The sequence below is a fragment of the Myotis yumanensis genome, unplaced genomic scaffold, assembly GCF_028538775.1.
Source record: "Myotis yumanensis isolate MYYU_CA2020_CCGP unplaced genomic scaffold, mMyoYum1.0.hap1 SCAF_14, whole genome shotgun sequence".
NCBI classification, from domain to species: Eukaryota; Metazoa; Chordata; class Mammalia; order Chiroptera; family Vespertilionidae; genus Myotis; species Myotis yumanensis.
In genome coordinates this window covers 31,400,537-31,423,758 of record NW_027223765.1, presented here as the reverse complement: position 1 = coordinate 31,423,758, position 23,222 = coordinate 31,400,537, and the positions used below count along the sequence as shown (strand labels likewise).

At 46.0% G+C, this 23,222-nt stretch overlaps 1 protein-coding gene across 1 annotated transcript; it reads right to left on the bottom strand.

The window, feature by feature from the left end:
* Window positions 1-3,033: 3,033 nt before the first annotated feature.
* On the bottom strand, window positions 3,034-21,693 carry TRIM42 (tripartite motif containing 42). The gene is made up of 5 exons (XM_070391344.1): window positions 21,353-21,693; window positions 16,572-17,272; window positions 12,810-13,633; window positions 7,857-8,081; window positions 3,034-3,120 (listed from the first exon to the last, which is right to left on the bottom strand). Exons 1-5 carry the CDS (start codon window positions 21,691-21,693, stop codon window positions 3,034-3,036), a joined length of 2,178 nt encoding a protein of 725 aa, XP_070247445.1.
* Window positions 21,694-23,222: the final 1,529 nt, after the last annotated feature.

Below are 23,222 nucleotides of genomic sequence, written 5' to 3'. Positions count from 1 at the left end.
TTCCATTACTCACTTGAATCTGACAACAATCCGGAGAGGCAGGCAGGGCTAGGAGCATCATTCTCATTTTCTTAAAGATCATCTGTAAAATATCTGATCAAACCACATCACTGTATAGATGAAGATGCTGACACCCAGAGTGAGAGAGGGACTTGCTCGAGGTCTCCAGCAAGTTAGTGTCAAGTGAAGAGATAGTGTTAAAACCAGATCCTTGCCTCCCTTTTTATACCTCAGGAAGGGTGCCAGGAGGGGGGACTCCATGTGATTCATAACCTCAGCGACCAAATGATGTGCAGGGGTTTCTGTGCCATTAAGAAATCCAGTCTTGGGCTGGGGGAGAACAAGTGGGGGGAGGGGATCACAAGGTATAGGCACACAATTATAAGATAAATAAGTCCTGGGATGTAATGTACTGCATAGGGACTACAGTTAACAATACTGTAGTGTGTGTTTGAAAGTTGCTAGGAGAGATCTGAAGTCTTCATCATAAGAAAAAAATCCTGTAACTATGTATGATGAGGTATGTGAACTCAATTTATTGTGGTGATCCTGTCACAATATATACATATAGCAAACCATTATGTTGGGCACATAAAACGAATACAACGGTATTTGTTAATTACAGTGTAATTTTTTTTAATATATTTTATCGATTTTTTACAGAGAGGAAGGGAGAGAGATAGAGAGTTAGAAACATCGATGAGAGAGAAACATCGATCAGCTGCCTCCTGCACATCTCCCACTGGGGATGTGCCTGCAACCCAGGTACATGCCCTTGACCGGAATCGAACCTGGGACCCCTCAGTCCGCAGGCTGACGCTCTGTCCACTGAGCCAAACCGGTTTCGGCTACAGTGTAATTTTTTAAAAAAGAATTCCATGTTGCATTTGGTAGGATGGCTCAACTGTTGGTTAAGGGGGCCTCTCAGCGAGTCCAGTTAGCTGTCGTGGTCCTTGCACTAAAGTTCACGGGTTCTCTAGAGAGGCAGGAGCTGGGTGCTGTGGCTTGCCTGGTTCTTGCCCTCCCGGTTGGCTCTGTGAGTAGGTGTGATCACTGTAATGCAACATTCATACCATTCTATTTTTTTAGTGTAATTTCATTTTGGTTTATCAGTAGTAAAATCCCTGCTGGCATGTCGTTTAATTTGCTCCCTGTGCTAATGCTAATTCTGAAGCCTTTTATGGAAATGATTATATGGTAATACCAAACCTGATGGTGGATTTGAGCCATCATTTACAGTAATGGGATCATAACGAAGCCCCCGGGGCAGTTCTTCTTGTAATGCTGTGGGGGACAGGGCAGGAATCTGCTTGGCTTCATTCCACATTATCAGAAGGTCCTCACTAGGGCCCTCCCTCGAGGGAAAGGCCTTTTCTGACTCTGATGCTGAGCCTGGGGACAAAATAAAGGGTTGCAAAGCAGCAGTCCTCTGAGTGAAGGTAGGTGGGCTGGCCAGGGGGCAGCTGCCAGTGGGACAGCTCACGAACAGGATGGGATCAGAGGAAGTGGAGATCAGCGACTGCTATGCCTTTCTGCATTCTCGCCCAAGTCTGTGCAAACAGACACGTAGCAGGTGGGTGTTCAGAGGAGGGTCAGCGTGTGTGCCTGCCTCCTAGCTCCAGGGCCTTTCTCCCCGGTACCAACGTGCAATGTGATCCCCACTGAGCCTGGCACTGGGACAGAATAAATGAGACACCATCTTTGCTTGGGGACAAGGAGAGCTCCTGAGGACCATGGGCAGGAATACTCGAAACCTGTCTCTTTAGGGGAAGGGGTGGCAGGAGGGACATGTCACCCCCACCTGGAGAGTAAGCCTGGAAGAAGTGGTTGAACAGGATCAGAAATGGGGTGTGCTCTAGAAAGAGGGTCATTCCAGACAGATGGGGCCTTGACAGGCAAGAAACACTGGGGGCTCCCTAATTGGCTTGGCTCAGTGGGTAGAGCATCAGCCAGTGGACTGAAGGATCCCAGGTTTGATTCTAGTCAAGGGCACGTACCTTGGTTGTGGACTTGATCCCCCGTAGGGGGCGTGCAGAAGGCAGTTGATAGAAGTTTCTCTCTCATCAATGTTTCTAACTCTATCCCTCTCCCTTTCTCTCTATAAAATCAATAAAATGTATATTTTTTTTTTAAAAAAAAGAAGCACTGGGGGCTTCATATTGTCTGAAGGGCCAGGACAAGCTCAGTGAGACTGTAGCTGACGTGTGACTCTGCCGTGCTTTCGGTGCCTTGCTTCAAGAGGGGGAAAGATCAACTAAAGGACTTGTATGCATGCATATAAGCATAAGTGATGGATGTGGACAACAGGGGGTGAGGGTGAGGGCAGGATTGGGGGGATAAGGGGACATTGGGAGGGTAAGGACACATTTATAATATCTTATTCAATAAAGGAAAAAAACCCTCACAGCGGAGCCTCGGACTAGGCATTCCCTGCTCCTCCTTTGCTCTGGGGCCCAGAGGAGTAGAGCGGGAGAAGAGGGGGAGTTCTCAGTCTTTATGACTCAGGCAGACCTCAGGCCATGGATTAAAGTTATGGAAAGGCAAGTTCAGGCCCAGTAATTTGGAAAAACATTCTAACAATGTGGCTGCTTAATATTGAAATAGACTGCATGGTGAGGTAATGAGCTCCCTGCCCGTCAGCGACTTGTCCACACACTGAAAGCTGGTTAGACTAGCGTTAGAATGCACAGCAGGGCCTGACTCACAGAGCGCCCTTTCACCACCAGCAGCCTGGCGGAGCTGCAGACAAAACATCACAGAATTCTGGACTTAGGGCCATACCTGAGCTAATGGCCACATGGAGACTTGCTGACTATTTTCTTTGTGTCATAATAATGAACAAACAGCGAGGCATGGCATCAGGCATTTCCTTTTACTAGTTCTTAGAAGATTCCTGCTGAAACAGCTCTGGTTCTGGAACATCATCTGCAGCCTCATTGAAGCACGTGGTGAGAAAATACATATACGTATGTGTGTGTCTATATGTCTATTTTGTGGTGTGTCTCTGACGTTGCTGCCTGCTCTGTGAGGGGCTCAGAAGCGCTTCTGGAGGGCAGACTGGATATTCTTCAGCAGGCCCCACTTAGCTCGGTTCTTCCCATGCCCATCGGGTGTCTGCACCTGCAAGCAGAAGCCAAGAGCCAAGGCGTCAGCCACCTGGAAACCGCAGCTCGCCGGGGGTGGGCCCCTGCTGTGTGCCAGGTGCTACGCACGTCATTTCATTAACAACTCATGACAATCACACAAGGCAGGTATCACTGACCCCATCTTATAGATGAAGAAACTGAGGCTCAGAAGGATTGGGTAGTTTTTCTAAAGTCTCACAACTAATTTGTGGTGGGATTGGGCTTTTACAGACTAGGTTACATGTTCTTTAAGGCACCTCGTGTGAAGGGGAGCTGATGACAGTGTTGGGCTGTGAGCTCAGATGGGGTCTTGGTCCTCCCCAGCCTCTGCAGTAGGGACAGAGGATAAACCAGAACCAGCATTGTGTGGAAGCCAGGTAAGATGCCCAGGAAGGCCAGGAGACCCTGATCTATGGCTGAGTTCCATCCTGAAGGCAGCGAACAGGGAGGGAGCAGCCCTGCAGAGACTCAGAGTGCCAGCAAGACCACTTGTGCACAAGTCAGACACAGGGTGGGGTGGGGGGAACTCCAGTACAGACAGAGAAGGAATTTGAGAGGATGGGTGGGGGCGGGGTGGCGCATTTCCTGAAGAAAGACCCAGAACAGTGCCAGTTTGACTATTGTTGGGTCTGAATTTTTACCTCCAAATCTGTTGTAACTTGGGTCATCTGATTTACAGACTGTGGTAGGCAGAATAATGTCCCCTGAAGATGTCCCTGTCCCAGTCCCGGGAACATGTGACTATGTTATGTTACATGGCAAAGGGGAATTAAGTTGGTGCTCAGCTGGCCTTTAGGTAGGGAGATTATTCTGGATCATCAGGTGGGTCTAAGGCAAACGAGAACCAGAGAGATGGCAGGGTGAGGACTCAGCCTAACGATGTTGTCTTTGAAAATGGAGGAAGGAGCCCTGAACTGAGGAATGTGGGCGATTGCTAAAAGCTGGAAGAGGAAAGAAAAGGAATGTTCTCTTAGAGCCTCCAGAAGGAATACAGCCCTGACGACACCTTGATTTTACCCAAAAAGGCCCATTTTGGATTTCTGGTCTCCAGACTGTCAGATAATAAATGCATTTATGTTGTTTTAGCCACTAATTTGTTTCAACAGCAACAGGAAACCAGTGCATAGATGGAAAGTTACCTTTGTCATGGGGAGACTTCTTGGAAGTTTGCTGTGATTTGAAGTCAGAGGGAGACAGGCAAAGTAAGGAGACCATTTCCAGAAATGGGGATGATGGTCAGCAGGTACATTGAGGATGAGAGGAAGAGCAGGAGGAGAAACTGAGGCCAAAGGGTAGAGGACTTGCCTACAAACAGATTTCTCCATTCCTTCAAAAATATCATTAGGGTCTTGGACGTTAGAGGCTCACAGCCGGGACTGTGGGCCAAGGGGGGTGAGTAAGGCCAGCAGGGGGTCTGGCCTCACAGCACTTGCAGCCTGGCGGCGTTGGGTACACCAGCCCAAGTCCAATGTTCTTCCCAATGCACGTTCTCGCCTCTCAAAGAAACAAAAGTCTGGCTCTCGTTGCTGTTGGCTTGGATGACGTTCTCCCAGAATGAGGTGCCAGGTCCCCAGGGCGGAGCCTGCCCTGCACCTGATTACGGTTTACGGGGGCAAAGCGCTCCTGCCTTGGAGGAGACCTAGCTTCCCACTCAATTCCTTTGAGTTACCTGAGGCCAGACACTCCATCTCTGTGAGCCTCAGTTTCCTTATCTGTAAAATGGAGGCTGTAACTCCCCACCTGCCAAGTAGTTAAGATGATCAGTGATCATGACTGTACAGCGTCTGACACAGCGTTGCCTTCAATAAATGGCACCTTTAAAAAGTATTAAAGTTAATTTTCATGCTTCACGTGCTACACTTCAAATAAAATCCCTTTAAAAAAATCAACAAGCCCCAGACTATGAAAATCAAATACAAAAGGTGCTATTTCACTTCCTTTACAAAAGTACATCTGATAGAAATATTGCATTTCAGAGAAGCAATGATTCTGCTGCCTCATTACATCATTTTAAATGAAACCTTTCAGGAATACCTGCACTGAACTGATGCCAAAGGAAAAATATTTCGATTTTATAGGAAAGAGCTGAAGTCATTACTTTTATGAAGCTTTATAAATGTCATTCAGACACACCATCTTATTTTCATTTGCCATTGAAGCCTTTACTTATGCAAATCATGACAAATGTTAAGGAAGCCAGTGTTCCCCTGGAATGCTAATACAATCACAGAGAGGGAGAAGAATTACTTCTGAAGGAAAAATCTATATTGTAGCTCTGTGACTCTGGTAAAAATGAAGCCTCCAGAAAACCTCATTAATTAGTGCTCTGCTCATTTAGAAATTGTGTTAAAAAGCAAAAGGATTGCGATGAGTTTTCTTCCCAGACACGGAGGGCAGATTAATCACATACACACCATTTCAGGGGGAGTGTTATTCCTGACTGATTGTGTAAGACACTTGGGAGCTTTCAGGCAGCTTTTGCTACTTTGTAATTATTAATTTTGTCTATCAATTTATTTCTTCACTCTTTAATTTAGACATCCATTCATATATCCATTTGTTTGCTCACATTTCACTCATGTATTCACTCAATAACCATTAAGAGCCTGCTCTGTGCACATGCTGCGGTAAGCATTGTGGGAGAAAGAAAGATGAATCAGACATGACTTCCGTTCTCAAGGAGTTAAAGAGGGATGACAAAACATCTACTTAAAGCCAACATCTCTCTCCCTAGCATCTAAAAATGACAGAGCAGCCCTGGCCGGTGTGACTCAGTTGGTTGAGCTTTGTCCCATGTCCCTGGTTTGATTCCCAGTCAGGGCACATGCCCGGATTGCAGGTTTGATCCTCAGTAGGGGGTATGCAGGAGGCAGTTGGTAGATGTTTCTCTTATTGATGTTTCTCTCCCCCTCCCCCTTCCCCCTTCCTCTCTCTTGAAAATCAACAGAAATATGTTTAAAAAATAAAAACGTCAGAGGATAACACTGAAAAAAATTAGTAACAGTACTGAGTGCTCTTCATGGGCACATTTTTGAGGAAATTTTTTTTTTAAATGAGAAGGCAGATGACATTAGATTGAAGTAAAAATCATGGTCAGAGGACATGCTGTGAAATGTGGTAGCAGCTGTGGGTGTCCAGGCTCTGCAGAGAAGAGTAGCAACAAGAAGGGCTCTGGGGCAACTGACCAACACAGTGACTGGCTGGGGTATGGCAGGAGAAACAGCCTTTCCTTCCCACTTCCTTCCTATGTGGGTGTCTGACCTCTGGGGGAGAAGGAGGGGGCCCATGGGGGTCTTGGGCTCCAGAAACAGAGCATGATCCCAAGAGCTGGCTATCTGGAGGGAGTAGAGAGCCTCCCCGCTGCTCCTTGCAGGAGGCCTGCTACTGGTAGACTCCTGTTCACACTCTACCTCCTGCTTCCTTTTATCACTAGAGGTAGCAACCCATCAGATTCTCTTCTGCAAACAATGGACCAGAAAGAAAGGGAATGTCACCAGTTGGAGAGAGAGAGAGAGAGAGAGATTGATTGAGACTGAGACTGAGAGACAATGACCTTCTAGTTCCCTTGGGTGTCATATGCACACCCTGGCTGGAAGTAGTTTCATGAGACTCCCCTCTCTTTGTACTATAAATTTCCCTTTTTAAAATATGTTATTTTTCAATTCCAGTTGACATGCAATATTATATTAGTTCCCATGTATACAGTAGAGTGGTTAGACAGTTACATAATTTACAAAGTGATCCCCCTGAGAATTCAAGTACCCACCTGGCACCATACATAGTTTTTACAATGTTATTGACTATGTTCCCTGGGCTGTATTTTACACCCCTGTGACTATTTTGTCACTACCACTTGGTACTTCCCAATCCCTTCCCCCTTTTCATGCAGTCCTCCAACTCTCCTCCCCTCTGGCAAACATCAGTTTGTTCTATTTATCTATATAAATTTCCCTTTTCAAAAGCTGAAATGGATGGACTTAATCTCTTTCTTTCTAAAAAATTCCTGATGAAAACATAATCTACTCAAACTGCAAAGAATACTGTCATTGTTGTACTGTAAGATAGCTCTGCCCAGTCTTGGTATTTGTCTTCCTTTCCTCCTCTGAATATCCATAAAATTATACTCATGAATGTATGTCCCTGGGGCTCTATGGAAGAGCCAGCCTTGCATCACAAAGAGCGCAGGAATCACCTGGCACCTTGTTTTGTGGCGTCCATCCTGACCCTTTCAGTGGCTTTCCTTGACTTTTAGCTAAGCAGCAAGTGAATTTTTTTAGCATATCTATATCCCAAATACACATATACTAAAAATATTTGTTGTTTGCCCGAGTTTCACTTTAATTGGGCATCCTGTATTTGTATTTGTTAAATCTGACACCTAATCCTTACTTTCAGTCACCACCAGGGCTAACAGGTAACCCCACCCCCTTTTTTTTGTCCTTCTCACACCATGACTCTTTGTTTACTAGACTCTGAAGGCAAGAATTATGTCTTATTTTCCTCTGAATCTCTACAACCTAACACAATGCCTAGCACAAATGTGTTTATTTTTTTAAAACTGATTCTTAGGCCACATTCGCAAAGTCGGTTGAGGCCCTGAGTTAAGTTTTCTGGGATTAGAAGGGGCAGCCACAGACAGGGTGGGTTCTGTGGCATCATGATCATCCTAGCAGACCTGCCTGCATCCAGAGCTTACAATGAAAATCTGTCTGAAAGGAATGTGCACAGTACCTTGCAGATGTCACTCCATTGCCCAGGACCACTATCATTGATGGCTCTGACTTTAAACAGATACTCGGTGTTGGGGGTCAGGTTGTGCAGCTCCAGACTCTGCTGCGTTATGTCCCGAATTTGTCCACAGAGCTCTGTCCGCACATTGTTTGGAGGGGAAGAAATGACTTCATAGAATTCCATCTCAAAAGAGTCAACGTCTTCTGTCGGGCATGTCCAGTAAACCTATGGAGAAATGAACATGTGGGTGTGGTCCTAGCACACACCTTTCAGCTTTCTCTCCCATAAAGATTTGTGTCGTTGACTATCTGTGGGGGGAGTTTAAGCTGACCCCACCACCTCTGGCTGCTGACTTTGAATTAGATCTTGTGCAACAGTAGTGAAAGGCTGTGTTATGAGGCCTGACTGAAGCTTGTGATGTGTTTCAAGAACAGAAAGATGCTCTTCTAAGTTCTGTTCCATGGAGGTGACCGTAGTCCTCCTAACACCACCATTTATTACATACCCATCATGCATCAGATTGTGCCAGACATTCTTAACTCACTTCATCCACACAACCCCCTGGGAAGGAGATTTTATTATCCCATTTTACAGTTGCGGCTCAGAAACCTTACTTTTGGCAAATTCCAAAGGAAGCACAGAATCCTACAAGATGAAAAGTGTATATATTCCAACCCTCTATTTTACATACCAAAAATACCCAGAGCCCCACAGAGGTGAACTGACTTATTTAAGCAATGGAGGATATATGTTCATACTCAAAGCATAAAATATTAATCCTTGGGAAGAGATATATTAACAAGTATCAATTGGCAGATTGTACCTGGCATATAAATAGTCTATAATAATTGTATTTTTAAATAGATATTACATGCTTTATTTACGTTTTAATAAATGTTGTAGTATTTATAAAATTAATTTATAATTACTCTTAAAAACAAACAAACACACAGACATTTATTTTTCATAGTTCTGAAGGCTAAAAGTCCAAGATCTAGGCACCTACAGATTCAGTGTCTGGTGAGGGCCTATTTCGAGGGTCATAGACATCCTTTCTCTCCCTGTGTCCTCACATGGCAGAGGGGGTAAGAGAGTTCTTTGGAGTCTCTTCTTTTTTTTATTTATAAATTTTTATTAAATTTATTGGGGTGACATTGCTTAATAAAATTATACAGATCTCAGGTATACAATTCTACAACACATCATCTGTATATTCTATTGTGTTTCAAGAACATAAAGAACATCATCTGTATATTCTATTGTGTTTCAACACATCATCTGTATATTCTATTGTGTTTCAAGAACAAAATGAAGTTTCCTTTCCATCACCATTTATTTTCTATCTCCCCCCTACCCCCTTTCTCTCTGGTAATCACCATACTATTGTCTGTGCCAATGAGGGTTTTTTTAATTTTTGCTTTTAAAACTTAATGAAAGTTATTTTTATGCTTATCAAAATAAATGTACTCACTGTGAAATACTTAGATAATACAGAAAAGTTATAAGGGAAGAAAATAAATATTACATATAATCCCACAATTCAATGAATAATTATGATTTTTTCCCAATTTTTGAATATATAAAAACACAGAAATACATGTAATTTGGATTCTATTACTTTGATTCCTGCTTTATATCACTTATTATATATTTCCTTGCATCATTAAAAATTCAGTAATGCACCATTTTAATAACTGCCCCACAAATGATTTAGTCCTTCTATAGTTGAACATTTAAGTTGTTTCTAATGTTATCCTTTAATAAATAATGGTGCAATAAACATGTTTGGGCATGAATCTTGATCTGAATTTTTAATCATTTCCTTGGGAGGAATTTCTGAAAGTAAAATTGAGTTTTATAAAAACTCCTTAGGATTTTTAAGATACATAACTCAAATTTTAAGAATACTTTCTATGCCAAAAGCCTAAAGGGGACTGTTAGTCAACCATCATTTGAGAGATTTCATCTTCTGCATTATTAAGCACTATGATTTCTGTGTGAATTCCATTCCATGATCCTAACATAGGGATCAAGGATATTTTCCCATCAAATATCACTCTCTTGACAGTCTATGACATGACTAGATTTTCCTGTGTAGGCTCCTTTCTTTTTTTTAAACTTTATTTATTTATTTATTTATTTTTTAAATATATTTTATTGATTTTTTACAGAGAGGAAGGGAGAGGGATAGAGAGCCAGAAACATCAATGAGAGAGAAACATTGATCAGCTGCCTCCTGCATGCCCCCCACTGGGGATGTGTCCGCAACCAAGGTACATGCCCTTGACTGGAATCGAACCCGGGACCCTTGAGTCCACAGGCCGACGCTCTATCCACTGAGCCAAACCGGTTCTGGCTCTTTTTTTTTTAAACTTTAGAATTAAAAATATATCTATAATAATAAAAGCATAATATGCTAATTAGACCAGACAGCCAAATGACCCTCTGGATGTCATTTCAGACATCCTTTCAGACAAAGCTGCAGCAGCGGGGCCAAGGCAGAGGTGGTTAGGGATGATCAGGCAGGCAGGTGAGCAGTTAGGGGCGATCAGGCAGACAGGCAGAGTGGTTAGGGGCAGGCAGGCAGGCAAGCGGTTAGGGGCAATCAGGCAGGCATGGTTGGGGTGATCAGGCAGGGAGGCGAGTGGTTAGGGGTAATCAGGCAGGCAGGTGAGTAGTTAGGGGTGATCAGGCAGGCAGGCGAGTGATTAGGAGCTAGTGGTCCCAGATTGCGAGAGGCAGTTAGACATCTCCCAAGGGGTCTTGGACTGTGAGAGGGTGCAGGCCGGGCTGAGGGACCCCCCCCCCCCCCCATGCATGAATTTCATGCACTGGGCCTCTAGTTCTCTCTCTCTCTCTCTCTCTCCCCTCCCACTGCCACCCACCCCTGGTTCCCTGTTCACTATCAGGTGATCAGAGCTTGCCAGCCTGGGGAAGGGACTGAGAGGTTGGCCCGCAGGCTCCAATAGGGCGATCGGGGCCTGAGGGCTAGGGGCAGGTCCTGTGTTGAGCGTCTGCCCCCTGTGGTCAGTGTGCATCATAGCAACTAGTCGTTCTGCCGTTCGGTCAATTTGCATATTACCCTTTTAGAGAGGGAGAAGGAGAGAGATGGAAACATCTATGAGAGAGAACCATTGATCAGCTGTCTCCTGCACATGCCCTACTGGGGATCAAGCCCACAACCTGGGCATGCGGCCTGACTGGGAATTGAGCTGGTGACCTCTCAGTGCATGGGACAACACTCAACCAGCCGAACCACATTGGCTGGGTTAGGCTCCTTTCTTGAGCTCATTCAGGGACCACTAATAGGTGGCATGGTGTGACTGTTCTCCAAGCCCAAGCAGAGAGCAGACATCACCAGTCCCTTCCTTCTGGGGCACGAGCCTGCCCGCCTCCCAAGAGGTCTGGATTGCGTGGAGATGAGACCTGATGTCATCCCTGAGCTGCAGGCTTTGCTGATCTAGTACCATTTGGAAGTGTAGGTTTAGCTGCTCAGTTGTGGTATCTCTTATGTGAAGGGCAGAAATACTTGGCTTTGATGGCTTATGGGAGGGTATGTTCCATGTTGCAGCATAAGATCATTCTTAGTATCAATTATAGACTCTAAAACATAGATTGTGATGTCTCAGGGGAGAGGAAAAGGATAGCTTGGCTTGTATCTGGCTTTCATTTTATTGTTTTAAGGCCCTATACAAAGTATGGCCTGCAGATCAGCAGCAATGGCAACATCTAGATGTTTGTTAGAAATGAGGAATCTCAGGCCCCACTGAGACCCACTGAAACAGAACCTGCATTTTAACAAGATACCCAAGTGCACATTCATATTTAAGCACTCCTGCTTTAGACTTCAAGGAAGCTAAAAGTATTTGGAAGTGTTCTCAGATTATGGGGGCAAAGGGTGAGCTCTGCCACAGGGAAGCAGGCCGTGGGCTGGCCTTGGAGATGTCCTGGTAGGGAATCCTAAGACGAGAGAAGATATCCTCTAATAGAATATCTAGTTTCTAGTTTCATGTTAATCTTTCTTCTTCCCTGGACTTTAACAGAGTATTCTACAAACAGTTCAATTTAGGTTCAGCTGGATTTGAAAGGAATTTAACAAGGAAAGGCTATTTGTCTAATTAGGCCAAGAGAATCAAGTAGAGGTCATGACCCTGAAGCCTGATGATGGCTATTGTAGAGTCTGTGAGAGATCCACCCCTCTACTCCCCACAAAAAGTTGAATCTTATGAGATAAGAATTGGAATGCCAGTGGGGATTATCCTCCAATCTTTCCAAATCATGCCGAGTCTGGGTATTTTCTTTAGGAATGGTAGCAGTTTAGTGGAATTATAGCTGATAGATAATGGAACCTGCAGTTCTAATCCCAATTTCTGGCTCTCTCTACTATTACAGGCCTTCCTCTAGGAAATACTACACTTTCCAAGCAGTCTGTTCAACTTATTTTGCTTCTGGCCTTGGGTTCTCTTTCAATAGAGAAGCTGCCTTTGAAGTGGGATTTGGGCTTTTAGACATATTTCTCCCTATGAGTTAATTACATTGTTTGCTTTAAGCCAGTCTTGGGCTGCTTAGATTTCAGAAATGTATCTCTCTTGAATGGATTGACCACAAAGAGTCCAGAGGCGCCAATTTGAGCAACCAGACCCCAGAGGTCAAAGCACTAATGCCTACCCACGTCCATTCCACATCCCATACCCTCTCACCTTCCCCACAGAGCCTAGAGCAGCGGTTCTCAACCTGTGGGTCTCGACCCCTTTGGTGGTCAAACGACCCTTTCACAGGGGTCGCCTAACACCATCCTGCATATCAGATACTTACATTACGATTCATAACAGTAGCAACATTACAGTTATGGAGTAGCAATGAAAATAATTTTATGGTTGGGTCACAACATGAAGAACTGTATTTAAAGGGCCAGAAGGTTGAGAACCACTAGCCTAGAGCTTTTTTTCTCACCTTGGCAGCTCTTGGATACACCAGAGTCTGGTAGATAACAATTGGGCCTGGGGTTTTCACAGGGCATTCGTTGAACGAGTACCAGTTGTGGAAGCTGCCGCTGTTCTGTAGAGACTGGTTTTCTGCCCCTGCACTCCAGTAGGTGTAGAGGCCATCTGTGGTTTTGGCAGGTGCGCTGGACTGCGCTCGCCCATAGGCCTCCAGACCTGCCTTGACCTTCTCTCCCCCGGTGGTTTTGAACGACAATGAGGAGGAGCTTCGCTGGTATATCTGCTGGTTGCCCAAGCTGTGGGTGCTGAAAGTGACCTTCCTGGCAATCATCATTTCTGAGTGCGTGGGATAGGGGGAGGGCAGGGAGTCCCCTGAGGAGCATACCTTCTTGGGTCCCATGGGGAAGAGCTCATGGATGGCACTGGAGAGCTCAGCAAAGTCCAAGGGCAGGCATTGCGAGGAGTGTAGCCGGAGCTGTGGGTCGGGCCTGTAGGTGCTTTGGATGCCGTCCTCGATCTGCTCCACCAGAATCTTGGCGGACTGCAGGAACGCCACTTGGCCTGTCTCCTTGAGAGCTTCCTTGGAGTAGGCGATCAGGCCGTTCATCTCATCCACTTTCGTGGATGTGACGTACACATATTTTTCAATCTCCTTCTGCCTGGACACTTCTAGATTCTCTACCTGCTCCATGATCAGTTTCTCCTTTTCCTGTAGGATGCTGCGTAGCTTGAGAAATCCATTTCTGATCTCTTTTCGCTTTGCCTCCTTGTTAGCTTTAAAGCTGCCTTTTAAAATGTTGAATTCCATAAGGTCATTATCAATTTCATATCGGACTGCAAAACAACCAAGTTAGTAACTTCTGTTAAAGTTTTCATCTCCCCAAATGTCAAAGCCTGTAGTAAACTGGAGCAAATTACCTTGGACTCCAAGGAAGTGGGTGGGGAGGCAGGGAAGGCACTTGTAGGCTGGCTGAAACACACCAGAACGCACTTCATAAAATCATTTATAAAATGCACTTGGCCTTCCTCAGTATACTCCTCTCTTCCTCCTTCTCTAGTACTTCCCTCAGATATAACAGTCACCCTTCCCTGGCACACTTCTATCTTACAACAGTAATCCCTGTGGCCTTGAGTCTGAAGTTGGAAGTTCAAGGCCACCCTTGATACGAATTTTCACCAGACTTCACTTGTCAGCAAATTGGACTTGAGAAGATGTGACAACAGGAAGTGACTGGTGTTCCCTGTGTGAAGGCTAAGCTTTTGCAGGGGTAGGAGAAAGGACTACATTTCTGGTGACTACTTCTAAATGTTGCCCTGCCTCATTCACCAAAAACGCAGCCCTTGACAACAGGGCTGCTCTTTCACATGCCTTTTTTCTCTGCTGGGGGACTCTACTCTCTCGGATTCATCTGGGCTCCCTCTCTTGCCTTTCCCCCACTTACTTCCAATAAAGGGTCTGCTGTTACACTTTAAGGAGAACCCAATCCATCCTGCATCCTCACACATGGTATTTGGATTTTAAGTTCATTTAGTCATTCAACAAACATTGACTGGACACCCTGTCCATGGCACATGCCTTCCTAGGCATTAGGATTACAGCTATGAATATGAGAGGGCATGGATGTGCAGGGCACTCATAAATCCAATGATACTGCAGCCCAGGAGAGCACGTAGCATGTCTCTATCTGTGAAATGGGCACCTTTGCTAGCTTTACAGGGACTTAGGCATTAGGTAGCAACTTGAAGACATGTGGCCTATTCCAGAGTAAGCTCCTTCCCATCAAGGGCCACCTCTGCAGTGAGTTGAGCTACAGTCCTCACCAAATTGTACTCAGGAGTGGAGTGATCAAGTCTTTTTTGCACTTGGTTCTTAACCTAGTCATGGGTCCATAGTAAGCTGGACCTTTGTGGGTGGTGGTCATTGTCACAAAAACATGCATTTGAGTAAGAGAAACCCTGGAGTTCTGTCAGACCAGGAGGACAGGGCCCAAGGCTGTCTTAGTTACTACTATGACCAGGATGTGTAGAGGTGCTTGAAAGGTATTTGTTGAGTGAAAGCCATTATTTCCCATGTTCTAACATTTTTTTTGTGTGTGTGTGGGGAGGGGCTATCAGCACGGTTACTCGCTGGCCTACTTCCTGAAGTCCCCATTTTCTTTGCCCACCTCCTGCCTCCCACTGGACCAGAAAGAATGAGGTGGTGAAGCAGATGGGGGCTGAACAGGAAACTCTCAGGGTGGCCTTGCAGTGGTGCTGAGGAATGCCCCCTGCCTTCCCCAAATGCAAGCCCTACTGTGACTTATGGCAGCTGAAATTCCACTTTATGCATGAATTTATTTAACTATTCAATAGTCACTCACTGTCAACGATACTTGGATAGGATACTTCTTGCTTTATTAGGGATTAAGCTTAAGTTAAGCTTAAGTAGAGCAAAATCCTGAGAGGCAGGATAAAAATTTCATAGAGGAGGGGAAAGGGGCAGCGCCAGGAGAGGAGGAAGGAGGAGTCCAGAAGCACCCCTCCCCCTTACAAATATGACAGCTTTGCAAGAGCTGGTCTTAGAGAAAAGTCCAGTCAAGGTCTCTTTCAGGCAATATACTTAAATGTAGCTATTATTTTAAATTAAACATTTATATGTGCCAGATCCACGCATTACACAAATTATGGATCATATCCATATATTATGATATATTACACATATCTTTCTACCAGGAAGATATTGTTCCCATTTATAGATGAGGAATCAAAGGCTCAGGGAGGTTACGTGACTGTCCAGTGTCACACAGCAAGTAAGTGGGAGAAATGAGAGCCTGTCCCTAATTTTTGTCCAACTCCAAAGGCTGTGCTTTCCGTTGCTCCAGCTGTGGTTCTCAGCCCTCTGTGAGCACCAGAGTCACTGGGGAACTGTAAAAACCGCTCTTCTCTTGGCCTCACCTGCTGAGACTCTAAATTGGCCTAAGTTGGGGCTCAGGAATTCAGGGGAGGAAGTTTGCAGCTAGGTTTCAAACAAATGCAGGGAATCTTCTAGGGATCCTGATAAAAATGCAGATTTCCATGTAGACAGGATGGGGTGATATCTCCCCAGCTCCCGTGAGATGCTACTGCTGCTGGTCCTAGTTAGTAAGGCTCCCTGGGCAGTGCCGGTGTGTAGCTGGGGTGACACCACAGCTTCAAACACTCGACTTCTCTCCAGGGCCCAGTTTCTCAAATGGTGTCCTCTGATCACTGGCTTTTGAATTACCTAGAGATCTGTTTAAAATGCGTATTCATGGCATCTCCCCAGAAAGTGAATTGAGTCCTTAAGAACAAGTTTGAACCTAGTGACAGAACACCTTAGAAAGGCTCACAGAACTTCAGGACACCATAGGATCAAACTCTCCATCTTTCAAAGGGGAAAATAGGGCCCAAAGTCACGAAGGTTATATCTAGGATTATAGAATCTTTATGGATTTCTTGTGTGTTAGATTTTTTCTCTTCTTTCTTCCCTCCCCTCCCCTCCCCTTCCCTCTGCTTCTCTTTCCTTCCTTCCTTCCTTCCTTCCTTCCTTCCTTCCTTCCTTCCTTCCTTCCTTCTTCCTTCTTAATTTTTTTTTTTAATCCTCATAATCACACCATGAGGGAGATATTACTATTTATCCCTATTTTATAGATGAGAAAACCAAGGCATAGGAAGGTTAACGGCTGGTGGTAGTTGCCAGGTATGGGCACCAAGCCAGTGACGCAGCCTAGTTCAGTGCTATTCTGGAGAGGAGGGGAGAGAGGGGGACCAGAACCTGCTTTGAACTTGGCAATGGCGCTGAAGAGTGCCGCGGACCTCTCGGAGCAGGCGTCGATGAGGCTGACTGTGTCGTGGCCGTTGTGTAAGGAGGTCTTGCAGAAGTTGCAGAGCAGCTGGTCGTCGTTGCGGCAGTATTCGATGATGCGGCTGGACGGGTGGTGGATGCAGATCTTCTCGTCCTGGTCGTCAGTGCTGGTGTCCACGAAGACGTGGTCCTGCATGGCCACGTCCGAGTGGAAGGTCTTGAGGCAGTCGTTGCACAGGTTGAGGCGGCAGGTGGTGCAGCGCTTGTAGGCGATGTGCCGGCTGCGGCAGACCTGGCAGAGGATGGGCCCGGTGGAGCGGTCAAAGCGCCACTTGAGGTAGCCGTGCTCCTGCATGTAGCGCTTGGTGAGGCGCCCGTGCAGGTAGTTCTCGGGCAGCTGCATCTTGTGGCTGTAGGGCATGCAGTGCGAGCGGCTGCACACCGGGCAGACGATGATGAAGAAGTTCTCGGTGACCTCTGCGTGCTTCTGCAGCTGCCGCAGGCACTTCTCGCACAGGCTGTGGTTGCAGGGCAGCATGAATGAATGCAGGCGCAGCCGGTTGCACATGGGACACAAGAGATGGTCGACCAGGTGGCTTTTTCCCGACGTGGTCGGCTTTATCTCATCCAATTGCGAATCGCTGCTCCCGATGCGCAGGGCGGTTTTGGAGCTGAAAGGAGAAGCAAACACAGGGAGGGCTTCAGAAGGCGGGCTCCAGGGCTTGCTTCATTTCTCCACCTTGGAAAGTGGCGGGGGGCTCCCAAGAGGCAGGCCCGCGGGATGGTGAGGAGCATGGGCTCGGTGCCAGGCTGTCAGGGTTCTAAACCTGCCTCCACTGTGTTTAAGTGGAGGGACCTCAGAAAAGTCAATGAACCTGTCTCTGCCCGTTTCCTCATTATAAAACTAGTACCCCCACTAGGGGGTTTCTTGCGGGTTACAATTGAATTGAATACCTGCAAGACCTGAGAGAAGCCCTGAACTCAGTAAGTACTTGTTAAGTTTGAGCAAGAGAAAAGCCTTGGAAACTGGCCTGGCAATATCAGCCCACTCTGATGTTCTGTGGTCATAACAATATCCCAGAACACCAACACCAGGCAAGGCCTTTCTGGGACGCTGATGAAACAAAGCACACACAAGACCACTTCATCATCTTTAAAGTCGGACAAGAGCAAGAACATTATCCAAACCACACAAATACCAAACATCTCCTCTCCTGGTTAATGGGAGTGACCGCTGCTTTTTCACCAGTTGCAGCCTTAGGCTCTCTCTGTTCTTTCCACCTTCTAGACGCGATTTATTAATATGCCCAACAGCAGATTCATCCCTTCACCCTCACTTAATGTGAACCTATAATAACTTATTGATGCCTTCTTATTGAGACACCTCACATTTAACCATGGTGCATGTTCTCACTTGTTGCCATGAGGCAATGAATCCATTTTTGTCCAACTACAGGTGTGGTGTTGGTAGGTTTTGCCTGGAGGGCATTGACATCATTATTGTGTAGGATGGAACACAAAGAGGATGGGAAAAGTGTCCTTCCCAGGAGACCAGGAGGTCAGTGTTTGAGCGAAGCCTAAAACCTGGTGTCTCACCACTAGGCAAGTAAGAATTAAGGATCTGGGCAGATTGCACATGATAGAATGCACTAGAGTAGAGGTACAATTTTGAGATGAATTTCTTAACCTCTGTCATTCTCAGTTTCCTCATCTGTAAATTGAGGCTCGCAATACTACTTCTTTTGTGAGAATTTTACAAAGTCTGCATGAGCTAATCCATGATAAGTGCTTAACTGCTGGTACTTACTAAACAACATTCCATAGATGTGGCCACTGCAAATACCACCCTCTGGTAGTAGCCAGCCGATGTCCACAGTAGAGAAAAACAATGAGCAAAACCATGAAAGTATGTGTTTGTACTGTTTTTGTCTGTGTGTGTTTTATTTGTCTAATATCTGAGGCTGATTTCATGGACTATAAGAATTCTGAACAAAATAAAAGCATACTTGTAAAATTCAAGTGCAAATTGGGGAAAAGCAATTTATGAAAATAAATGAATTAGCTGTGGGGATGGAGGTATCATATACCAGATACACAATTTGTGACTGTTTCTATTTCGTTTCCTCTGTTTACATTAGAGATGTTTGGGTATTGGTCCTGACATTGTGAGTGTGTTCTCTTCTGCTTTTGCCTTCTTATAGTCCCTATAAGCCCTTATCTCCTTCCCCATTCCCTTGGCCAGGGACCTGTATCTCTGATCCCAGACAATCAAAGTTGCTACTTAAGTATTCTGGAATGAATGGCCCTGTGGTGACAGAGAGTGCCCCTGGTGGAGTCTCAGGCACCTGGAAAGCTCATACCTTAGGATTTAGATGCTGGGCTCTAGGCACGCAGGCCTCAATATTCTCAGTCATGTTCCCTCTCTGCCTTCCCAGCCTCCTGCCTGGGTCCTGAAGGGATCACCTGGAGGAACAGCTCCATTGTACACCTGTTAGCTGCATGGACCTCTCTAATTTGATAAGGTGGCTCTGAGAATCAAGATGTAATATAAAGGGAGACAGCATTGAAAATCAGAAAGAAGGGAGGGAAGGTGTTGTTGGGGTAAGAGAAAAGAGAGAGGAGCTAAGAGACAGGTGGTAAATGGTCCAGGGAGCTGGGGTGGAGGTGGAAAAGGAGTGAGTAAGGCAGAGAGGGATGGATGGACCAGAATGGGGTGGGATGAGCAAGATGCTGAGCAGTAAGTAGTGGTGAGGGAACGAGAGATGGTGGTTCAGAAACCAGGAAAGAGGCCAGATGGAAGACAAACCTCCGTGCACCAAGAGCCAATCTCCTGACACTTGTAATAGCAACTCTGACCGTCTTCTGAAAGCCTCAGGCATAGACCTGCGCATTCAGGAGCAGTGATCTCATGCCAACACCATCATCTAGCCCAGCAGTCTTATCTTCTTATTGAGACATCCAGCCTCTGCTCCTCTGCATGGCTTTCTCCCTCTCCCAAATTCAGGCCTGTTCCTCCACCTGATTCTCTTTGTATCACCCGACTTCCCTCCTTATGCTACCCAGGCCATTCTGCATTATAGAATCACTGGGGGTGGAGTGGGAACTTTTAAAATTCTGATGCCCAGGTGGTACTCCAGACCAATAAAATCAGAATGTCTGGGGATGGGGGCCAGGCATCACTATTTTATAAAAAGACTAGAAGCCCAGGGCACGAAATTCGTGCATGGGTAGAGTCCCTATGCCTGGCTGGGGCTCAGGGCCGAACCGGGCCTTCCGGCTGCCAGCTGGGGCCTTCCTTCCAGCTGCCGGTCAGGGCCTCCCTTCCCTGGCTGCTGGCTGTTGTCTGGAGCCCTCCTTCAGTCCGTGCCGCCCCCTAATGGTCAGTGCACGTCGTAGCGAACAATCGAACTTCCAGTCGAACTCCTGCGGGGACACTTTGCATATTAGCCTTTTTTATATATAGATTCCTAGGTGATTCCAATGCAAAGCAAAGTTTGGGAGCTACTGACCTAAGACATCTTCCCAAAGCACCAGTGTCATTCCTCCTCTGTTGAAATGGGCTCAGGGACTCTCCTGGCCAATGCACAGAAAATGGGGCAGTTGAGAGGAGAGAGAGGTGTGGACACTACACCTTAGAACTTCTGCACCCACACTCCTGGGTTTGTTACTCATGCAAGGACCATAAGAGGACCACAAGCAGAGAGTAACGTTCATTAAGCATCTACTAAGTGCTTACATGCAAGATGGATCGTATTCGCCCCCAAATTCACTGAACCTTTGCTCACAGATGTGCTTTTCTGACCTTGTAAGGTTTCAAACCTGCCTCTCCAAATCCTGTCATAGCGCCAAACTTTGAACTTATGCCTCTAAGAAGTCTGTCTCTGGCACTCCAGACTCCCCTCATGTGTGACATAAAAAGACTGGTTTGGTTGGAGCAAGAGGAAGATATTCAATGCCTGATACAGAGGCTTAATGTCCTCAAAGAGTGATTGTGACCCTCAGTGGCATGCCCTCTGGATAGGAACAAAGAGAAGGCTGGCAGGAATACACAACCACCTGGGCCTGTCTGTAGGCCATGGGTCAGCAGCGCCCTGTGGAAGTGATTGCTTTTCCAAGAAGCATTGCAGATGTCAAGAGTTTGGAGGAGGAGGAAGAAGAGCAATTTATCTTTCTATGTCACATGGCAGATTACAAAGCACATGCATTCATCCTCATGCCCATGAGTCATGGCATGTATTCTCTCCGTTTTACAGTAGTGCATTTTAAAATTAAGAATACACAGACTCTGGGTTCAAATCCTGAGTGCATCTGGCTGGCTATATGATCCTGGGCAACTTAACCTCTTAGAGGCTCGCTTTCCTCAGACTTCTTAGAGGCATGAGGCAGGGTGAGCACAGGACGAGGATTACGTGGGGTCACACAGGCAGTGCCTGGCAAACTGCTTGAACATAGAGCACTAGCTGTTACTGTTCTGCACAGGTGACAGAGTGGCGCTCAGGTGAGAGAGTGATGCTCAGGAGAGCATGATGTGCAGGCACACGATGGTGGAGCGTGGATTTGAAACTCAGGTGTATATGTGGTCAAGAACTGTTTAGGACACACTTAATTTTACAAAATTCTTGGTCTCCTTCTTTCAGACAGAGAAATGGACTTGGGGCAGGGACACTGGCCTGCCCTGTGGACTCCACAGCCAGCAGGGGGCCCCCAGTTTTCTGAGCCAGTGCGGCCCACCTGGGGTGCTCAGCACTTACGAAACGCGGATGGTCCTGAGGCGGCCCTTGTGGAACGTGAAGGTGACGTGGCGGCAGCAGCGGCTCTCATAGTAATAGCACTTGACGTTGCTGCTGGCCGAGCAGCAGCACTTGCAGTTGGGGTCATTGGCCCAGGAGCAGCAGCACCAGTGGCAGTTGGGGTTCTCGGCGCAGGTGCAGTGGCAGCACTGGCAGTTCCGCTCGTCCTTGTAAGGGCAGGGGAAGCAGGTGCAGTTCCGCTCGGAGGTGAAGAGGAACTTGCAGCACAGACAGGAGCATAAGCGAGGGCAGCACCTCTGCCATGTGCAGCAGGGAGAGCAAACACACATAGCCGTCTCCATGACTCCTCCAGTATTGTCACCTGCCCTCATCTGCCGGAATTCTGCTGTCAGCTCTCCTGGATGGGCTCCTCCTCCCCCTTGGAGGTTGCAAGAGGTTGGCTGTTATGAGGACTTCTCAGGTCATGTCCCTACCAGGAAGCTCCTGGGCTGGCATTTACATATATCAGCCTGAGGCCATTTGCTTATGTCACAATCCCTGTCTCCCCACCATCTCTCACCTGCTGGGTGGGTGAGAGGTTGAGATCTGGGGGTTAGGGGCAGGTGGGCTAATGGATACTCCCTGCTCCCATAGGACCAGCTCCAAGGAGTATGAAGGCATTGAGCATCCTTGGAGGGTTAGCTGTCATGTCTCGAGTTATGAGGCGGATTTCAGAAGCGATTTCTCTCTCCCTGCAACTCGGGCAAGTTGACTTTAGGATATGTCTTTATAGGCTGAAAGGCTTGGGTATGATTAATTGGAAAAGTAGGCTGGTGTGGTGGTCTTCTCCTTGGGTGTTTTCTGCTTTGTTAGAACTCTTTACTGGATGAACAAAGCACAGTGTTTATAAATAATAGCACTGCCCATTGAAAGGTAATTGCCAGTTGGAGAAAGAATTAAAGGGAAAAAAGGTGTAGGTTCACTTAGGCACCTCTTTCAGTACTCATTGGGTTTGTCATTTTCTGTACAGTCACTGCTGATTTTCATGAGGCTTCGTGCATAAATCGCTCTGGATATTTCTTGGCTTTGCAGCTTCATGGGATTTGGCTAAGGCTCAAGCTGCTTCCTCCCTTCTACTCCCACCCCTACTTTTACAAGAGGTGGAATTCTACATGAGAATCTTTAACTCTTCTGTTAGTATCAGCTCCTTATCTCTAGAAATGACCTCATATGTTAGGGGAGAACCTTCCATTTTATGCAGCTTATAAAGATTAAAAGAGCAGAGATTCCATGGTCATACCACCCTGTGGCATAAACACTGTCTTATTATTTTTACAAAATAATTCAGCAGAAGTGAGAGCTGAATTGGCTGCAGGAGTTAATTGCATAAGTTATTGTTTCTCCCTATGATTATCATCTTTGTAATAGGAAGAACATTCACTCGGTACTAACTGTGCCAGCCACACATTGATTTTAGATTCCTACAAACGAAAATCCTGGATCATAGGCTGGATGTTGTATTTCCTTTTTTTTGATAAACACTATTAAATCACATACTTAAATGAATGTACCAGTTTATACCGACACCAACAATGTATGAGAGACATCTTTGCCCCTTCGTGCTTTCCCAGGCTCAGTTTAACCTATTCTTCTCTGTTCTCCAGGCCAGAGTTTGAGCTTCACTCCTGAATTTATAGTACATTTTCATCATTGATCTGTGGAAGGCTCCCTCTTGTTTTTTGTTTTTGAATTTTTATTGAGATATAATTTATTTACGATTAATCTCACCATTTTTAATTGAACAATTCAATAGTCTTAAGTATATGCACAAGATTGTGCAACTAAAACCACTATCAAATTCCAGAACATTTTCATCACTCCCAAAAGACAC

Coding starts and splice junctions, on each gene's coding strand:
- TRIM42 (XM_070391344.1), bottom strand. CDS start 21,693: ATGGAGACGGCTATGTGTGTTTGCTCTCCCTGCTGCACATGGCAGAGG. Junction 17,273..21,352: donor CTCAGGACCATCCGCGTTTC/GTAAGTGCTGAG, acceptor TTCTCCTTTCAG/CTCCAAAACCGCCCTGCGCA. Junction 3,121..7,856: donor AATGGAGTGACATCTGCAAG/GTACTGTGCACA, acceptor TTCTGCTTGCAG/GTGCAGACACCCGATGGGCA.